The sequence below is a fragment of the Limulus polyphemus genome, unplaced genomic scaffold, assembly GCF_000517525.1.
Source record: "Limulus polyphemus unplaced genomic scaffold, Limulus_polyphemus-2.1.2 Scaffold2396, whole genome shotgun sequence".
NCBI lineage: Eukaryota > Metazoa > Arthropoda > Merostomata > Xiphosura > Limulidae > Limulus > Limulus polyphemus.
In genome coordinates this window covers 17,881-26,243 of record NW_013668006.1, presented here as the reverse complement: position 1 = coordinate 26,243, position 8,363 = coordinate 17,881, and the positions used below count along the sequence as shown (strand labels likewise).

The 8,363-nt window shown below is 31.7% G+C and overlaps 1 protein-coding gene across 1 annotated transcript in view; it reads right to left on the bottom strand.

The window, feature by feature from the left end:
* Nucleotides 1-4,626, bottom strand: part of LOC106466849 (putative tRNA (cytidine(32)/guanosine(34)-2'-O)-methyltransferase) — a 15,551-nt gene extending 10,925 nt beyond the window's left edge. The window contains exons 1-2 of the mRNA XM_013927152.2: nucleotides 4,426-4,626; nucleotides 3,620-3,689 (exon numbers count right to left, since the gene is read on the bottom strand). Coding sequence (XP_013782606.1) covers nucleotides 3,620-3,689; nucleotides 4,426-4,546 — 191 coding nt within the window. The 5' untranslated portion in view covers nucleotides 4,547-4,626. The remainder of the gene's footprint in view (nucleotides 1-3,619; nucleotides 3,690-4,425) is intronic.
* Nucleotides 4,627-8,363: the final 3,737 nt, after the last annotated feature.

The following is an 8,363-nucleotide window of genomic DNA, read 5'->3' as shown; positions in this document are numbered from 1 at the left end:
TGCAATCAACAAGCGGGAAAAAATTCAGGCATGCGCACGAAGGTTCAAGGTCGGCTCATGCAAGCGCGCTTGATTCAAATCCATCAGGTTATCGCAAAAAAAAAAAAGGTCGGATACTTTTCTCACAGGCCTCGTATATGTTGTATAATTAATTCAATTTATAAGTAGTATATTCTCATAAACTATTCAGATAAAATGTTTCAAAGCATCAAAATTAATTTATATAAATCTCATCACTTTTAAGTGTCGGTACTACTCTAAATTAGTCAGAAAACAGTCTTTTGAGGAATGAAAATGACAAGTTAATCTTTAGAAATTTGCAAATCATTAGCGGAATAAAATATTTACATGATTAAAATGTAGTATTGTCATGTCAGAGAGCCCAAATCTCCCAGAGTTTGTTGGAGTTTCTTTGATCTGCATAATGCTATCCCTCGGAAAATAACTGAAAGCCTCACAGAGACATAAGGTTATAATATACTGTCCCTTTAAAGCTGTGATGTGTTTGCAAGCACAGTATCAAATAGACTGATTTCAAGTAACATACACACACAATTAAGTTGGTTTAAACAATATTGGTTGGTTGGTGGAAACAAGGTAGCTAAAGTTGGTTGGTCAGTCACCCACTCATCAAACATATTAAGGTTATCACGATAGCAATGGTTTCAAAGACTTGGTACTGCTGGGTCTCAAAGGCTGTCTTTCTGAAAGCAATCTCATGAGCTTGGACTATCTGTATTATTTATATGCAAATCAGTACCACTCAGTTATGAAGAGTAAACTTAATATAAAAAATTATTTTAATATTTACATACACATGCATATAAGTGTTTTAATTAAAGAAATAATAAAGTTTATGTATTTATGAACATACATGTATACATCTATCAATAAGTCCTTTCAGAATAACAAGATAACTGCATTAATCCTTTATGTAAGCACTGTCATCCAAGATGGACTCTTCAGATGTTAATAATAATTTCAAATACAACATCAAAGTTACAAATCAAAATTTAAAAAATAGAATAAAAGATAAAAATTCATAAATAGAAATTAAAAGAGACATAAATATATACAAGCTTAACATTTTCTTATGCTTTCTGCTCTTTTAATGGTCTGAAATCATTTTGTAAAATAAACAACTTAAAAATTGTTCACTGAAAGTTTCAAGAAGAGTCAAAAAGTTCACTCAATAATATAACACATGCTGATAAATCCCAACTTTGTAGTCAATGTATTTTCACTCTGGTTTGATCAATGCAATTTTCATGGAAGTTGTTATATATTTTACATTATACAAGATTTTCTGATTTACAGTTCATGCTGACATTAACTTTGAAGGTCTTTCCTACTGTAAAATAGATTTATTTTCTGGTTTGTAATTTGTCACAGCAAATATTCAAGGTCATATCTTCCTTTCTCCCTGTAACTTTTGCACACGTTAAAAGTTTTTTTTTCAAAGTTCATTTGCTGCCTTACCTTTTGGATTGTATTTTTCTCAGATACAGAATTATTCAGATTTTGATTATGTTTTAATATTCCAATATTTGAGCAAACTACATTGAAGATACTGAAATATTTGGAATGTGTGTATGGTAATAAGATGGGTTTTCCTTTCCATATCTTTTTCTTTATGTTTCTGTAATTAAGAGGATTAATAATGACAATATATCATCTTTTTTTTAATGTAATGGTGAGAATGGTTGGGCAAGGGGACACAAATATAAATTTTGGCAGGGTAGGAGTCATCTTCAGGTAAGACAGCTTTATTTCTTTAACAGGGTAGTTTGCCTTTGAACAGGTTGCCTTCAGAGGTAGTGAATGCAGTAAATTTAAGGGAAGGCTAAATTAATAAATATTTGAATGCTAAAATCTGGTTTTCAGTTTTTATTTTATATATATATATATTTTTTTTAAGTTAAGTTTAGTGGAAGGGATAGCCTAAATAGACCAACAGATCCCTTGTCATTTTTCAACTTTATGTTATATGTTATATCCTAATTTTGAATCTGTAGGTTGGAATACTTTTATATGAAGAAACTTTTGTTTATGTACAGTTTCCCAAATTTTGTTATCTTTGTGGATCTTGGGAAGCAAATAAGAGATAGTTTGTTCTTCCTTAAACCTTTTTAAGTAGCCCAATTACTTATTTGTTATTATAGAATTTATGTTTCAGGTTTTTTTATTTTGTGGTATAATGTTTCTTTCTATATTTTCTTGAAGGAATTAGTAACTAACTTTCATGTTTAGTTAATGCATACTAATTCTAAATACTATTCTTTATTCATAATATCTGTAGCACCTCCTTTGTCTGCTGGTTTAATGATAATTTAATTATGATTTTTAAGGTTCTTTCTATTTTTCATATTTTTGTCTTTTTCCAGTGAGTATGATTTTATCAAGTCAATGAAATTATCTAAGCATTTATCACAATCACTCTTTAAGTTGTAAATTTGATCTATTACATACTAATGTCTCATGTTCATAATTTAAATATTTGAATAACTCTTTAAGCTGAAATTTCCAAAAAATTCCTCAATATCACATGCAAGTTCAAATTTAATTAATTTAAGTGTTGTTGTAAATTTTACACTTTTTTCCACTAGTTAAATTTCCAGCATATATATTCTTTGATTGAATAGTTAATGATAGTTTTTACAGATCTTATGGTTGAAGTCTTTGAGTAATCTGACTATTCATTAAACTAATAAATTAGATCAATTTAAAGATCCATTATCCATTACCATAATCTTGGCTTTTGACTGAATTCACATATAAAATTGTAAATCTTAACTAATATTAACTGCTGATCAGAGAAAGTTGCATACATAAGAGTGAAACTAAAAATTAAATGAGGCAATCAATATAATTAATTAAATATATTTTTGTACATTCCTACTTATAAAGATTAGAATGCATTGTCTTATCAGTTGGGTACCCTTGCTGTTACATAACATTTCATTATATCAATTTTAAAAAATAACTCATTTAAGCTGGCAGAACGTTATACTACTTAAGAGTTCACTAATCATTAAATATAACCACATACATTTTACATGTATGTATTAACAAACAGATGAAACTTCTAACTGAGCAGCTAAAATTTTACATATATATAAAAGTTATTCATCACTTTAGCAGAATATTTGTACAGAATAACTCTTTAAACTATATATTGTTCTGCAATTGTCAAGGACAGTATTGGTGCCAGACTACAAAGGGTTAGTTGCACATCTTTTGATTTAAGATGAAACATTATTTATTGTGTACATTGCAAAATTAAGTCTTCTTTCAGGTTTTGTTCAAAAGATACTGCAAATCATGTGCAGAAAGTCATATAGATGACAATACAATACAATAAAGAAATCCATATCATTGTTATACATAAATAACTTGCATGTTACTTTGTTGTTGACAATTACATACTTTGAAGACACTAACACTGCTAGTAGTGTTATCTGTGTATATATAATTTTATAAGCCACAAAGTTTTATTTCCTTGAATATTAACTATTACCATACCTATATAATTAGTCTACAATGGCCTATATATATCTAGCAAAAAACATGTAAATAGTCCTTACAGTAAAGCACTTTAGCAAAATATAGGCAATCACACCTTAGTTTCCGAGAAAGAACTTGACTCCAACTACCTGGAGCTGCACACAGATCAACAGCTTTTTTGACACCTGCAGAAGAAAAAAAATCTCAATATGATGCACACATGATACCATTCAGTATTTATCTAAAAATACGTGTGTTAGGAAAACATGTAGACTCAAAAAATTAATTAAAGACAAAAATAAGAGACCTTTACTTTTCCTTTATTTTAAATTATGGTTATATGGTTATATATATACAGTTATTTTGCTACTCCGTTTATGAAAGTTACGTATATTAAAAGGTAATACTTGAAATATACGCTGGAAAAAATTTAACCTTGCTTTGAGATGTATAGCAAATTCCTCTAATAATCTGTGTTGTCAAAGCATATGTATATCAATTACATTTTACAGTTTTACACGTATTTAAATCGATAACCTACAAAATACATTGAGAAACTTACAATAAGTGAATAACTGTGAAGATGATATAAATTTCTTATAATCGAGTGTAACATATAAAAGTATGTAATAAACAATGAAGAAATGCATTTCATAATTAAAATTGCAATAAATTAAATGTTAAAATAATAATTAATATTATAATGTACACACACACTCTGACGCTCCTGTGTGAAGGCGAGCCAAATTTTCTTGCTAAGAGTAAAAGTCAGTAAAATTTATACGAACGATAAATTTCACACAATGCACTAGACCGACAGACTTGTAGCTAGACGTACAGAATTTAGTGGTCTGTCATGTCGAATAAGAATTAGTCAAAAGTGTAATTTGTAGAGGAAAATATTACGTCCATCAGGCCTACCTTCGAAAATACAAAATTCTTCATTAATTTGAAGAAGTTTAAATGCACTTCTCGCCCGCCATCCTTCTTCTTTAGCAAGCCTATAATAAACGTCTCGTTTATCTTTAGAAGAACGCCCCATTATATATATTATTTAAATTCTATACTTTTTAAGTGTCAAAGATTTCATAACTTTACATTTTTGGTTACGCGTGATACATATTTTTTGATTGGTCGATAGGAACAATGCGAGAGATGGCGCTACTTAATATTAATGGAGAATTACATTTTAATTTTTAAAGTGGCTATACACATACAATACAAATACAGCTACAATTGCCAACATATCCATGTAAATATACAAAAACACATACACAATATAGTATAAGCATATATAGATTACAATAATGTTAAAAACACATACAAACATGTGTTTGATGACAAAGAACACACTTTGTGATTAATAGAGGTAGCGTGGTAGGACAGCGGTAAGTCTATGGATTTACAACGCTAAACTCAGGAGTTCGTTTTCCCTCAGTGGGCACAGCAGATAGGCACACGTGGCTTTGCTATAAAACACACACACTAATAAAATTTAACATAGTAATAAATGTACAACGTTTCGACAAGGTTTTTGTCTTCATCAAGTACATGTTAAACTTGTAATGAAGTTATTTCTTAGATGCCTTTAACAAGTCGTCTCCAAACTTTATTAAAGACATAATATTGTTACGCCCCCGTTCGTTAGTTAATTTTCCGTAAAACTTCTTTCAGAAGAACTTTAGCGATACAAGTCCTTTCTTAAATAAAACTGGTTTATTCTTTCTGAATACAACTTTGCAATACACTTACTTTCCACAGTCGCGCTATAACAAACGCTATAATTCACAACGAACGTCTCACGTGCTCGACTCAACAATACGTCTCTATCTCTTTTCGCAGTTCAATTACCCATTGTTGCCGTCACGTCTTGACCGTCTTATATGTACAAGAATATCGAAATCTAGTAAACTCCCGAGACTTCAGGAAGGGAATTGAACGTTCTAGAAGTTCATGATGTGTTACTAGTGTCACGTGACTTCCGCTGTCGTAACACGATGTTGTTAGTATTAAACGAAAAGAGTTACGTTGTCATCAACAGTGTTTATATAATGTAATGTTACAAACACTTACTTTAAGTATTAGTGTTCGGACTTATGTCACCTCTTCATCAGAGCAAAATAACAGATAGAACGCTAAATAACTTACTTAAGTGCCCAACAGTGTGAAATGCGAATGAAGTATCACATCAAAAAGTAAACGTGAAGCCCAATCTAACATTCGGTTTACTACTTAACCACTGAGTGATAACGGTTTTGGGGGAATTCTACCCTTCATCGGTGACCCTGAACAAGAGTTGTCATTTCATCCCATTGTTAATTCCACTATTCATTGATAAAAGAGTAGCCCAAGAGTTGGCGGTGGGTGGTGATGACTAGCTGCCTCCCTACCATAACAAACAGTTTATAAGATGATAGGCTAGCAAACCAGAAGATGCCATTGTCCTCTCTTATCGAAATAATAAGACTAGGTTTCATAAAGTGGTAGAGAAAATTGTATATGTATAGTGTTTTGAAATATCATATACCTACACAGTAATCATACATCACTATATGAATTTCAAGAGCTTTTCAGTCAATTATTTATTCTTCTTTTTTGTTATTCATTTTACTGCAACGTTTCGACCGCTTGTGTGGCCATCATTTGGTAACAGTTGTCTATATATATAAACCATCGGGTACTTGTTGAGGTGGAGTGCAGTCGTGTTCATTTGCTCTATTGGATTCATTCTCTTCATCAGAACACATCCAGTACATATTCTAGTTATATTCTACTTTCAATCCATAATTACCATTTTTGTTACATCATATGGTCGCCTTGAAGTCAAAATGCTATATGATTTTTTTCTACTCCTTGGATGGTATGTTTCACAGTTACATCATTATGGCATATATCAATTATTATAGTTGATCTAACTAGAACTTCATCAATTTTGGGTCACTCTGTATCATATTTCTTGTTCCTTCTTATATTCCCTTATCCTAGCTGACTTGAGTCAAATTGTTCTTTAGGTTTTATTTTATTTTTGGCTAATCTTCACTTCCATTTTTCTATCAGCATAATATATATATATATATATATATGATAGGAAATGATCATCTTCGCATCAAGGTTTAACTCAGGAGTCGTCATATGTATGACCATACTGATATAAGCAGTTCCCTTTTTTTTAGACCTTTGCAATGCCACTACGTCAGCTTTCTTATCTGATATCATACGTACAGTTCTACCTTTAAACTTTAATCCTTCTACTCTTGATTGTGCTCATACGTTGGTTGGCACACTCAACTCTTCTTATTTCTGTCATTTCATTTGCTATCCACCTTCATAATACAGACTTCATCGACTGGCATTACTATGTCATGCATTGGATCTATTGCGTCTTTCTTCGACATGTTTATGGGATTTCAGCGTTATAGAGACTATTCTTCTATCTAGACATCATGTTCTGTAACAAACAGTTTGTAACCATGTTCGACCAGTGAAGCTTCAATGGTGGTATTATCTCTATAATGCACATTGTAACACTACAAATTCTTCCTACTATCGGAAAAAAATTTTGTTTGCTGACAAGCCAAAACAGTTCAAGGTATTATCCTATTTTTTGCACTTACTTCCTCAACTGATAAAGCAGATATCTTTGCCTTTTTTCTAGAATTGCACTTGCATGATCCAAATAAGCATTCGCTGGACCGTAAAGAAGTCACAGATGTCCTTCGTCAAGCTCTTTTTTCTCTCCCTGAACTCAATCCATCCTCATTAACTGGAGGACTTTTCTCTGACTATACCTATTACTGTTCGTGATATTCAACAAACTTTCAGCAATAGATGCGACATTGTACCTGATCCAAATAGAATAACCTACTTGCATCTTCAGCATGTCCCATTGAGGTTCCTTATTCCCCTGGCAATGTTTTACTTCTTTATGCTTCACACAAGGGTTTTTATACTGTCTCTTGAGAGATGCCAACTGTTTTTTTAAACTTGCCAGGCCTCTGATATAAGATGAACCATATCGTCTAATTAGCCTGACTAGTGTTCTTATTTACATAAAAAAACAATTTTTGTTTGCATGTTTTTATACATTTACTACAGACCACAACTTGCTCTGTTAAAGTGTTAAAGCTGGCTTTTACCCTTACCTTTTAGCACTGGATAAACTTTTTTAAATTTTCAGACATCCTCTTGAATAATTTGAACTCATCTATACCTTCACGTTGTTGTTGCTGTTGTTTGACTATGAAGGAGTTTTGACTCTGTTATGCATCTTGGCTTCATCTATAAATTTTACCGAATGGCTTCCGTTTACTTTTGTTTGGCTTATACACTTCTTTCTTCTTAAACAACAGACAACTGTCTTTATCTAGTACGTTCATTCTTGTTTTTTTTTTTGTTGGATGCAGGAGTTCTGTAACCTCTGCTTTATATACTATATGTTGATGATATGCCCATCCCTAAATCTACAGTCCATCTCTTTCAACACGCCAATGGCATAGCCATAATTTCCACCTGCCAGACAATAGTCACTCTCAACAAACTTTTACAGACTGTGGTCAACACCGTCATGATTGGAGCCGCTACTGACACCTTGCCATTAATGCTAGAAAAACCAAAGTAATTCGCATCATTTTGTTGATATTCAAATCGAGAATATTCCCATGTAGTTGTCCAATACAGTAAAATATCTTGAAGTAATATTCGACAAACACCTTACCTGAAAAGACTTCTGTATTTGTAAAAAAGTATTCGATCTTGTCTCACTTATGGCAACACTGTCTGAATTCATCTGCCACGTTTTATCACGAACTGCAGATTCTGATAAGCTATGCTTTCCAGATAGCTTTTAGTATACAACTACT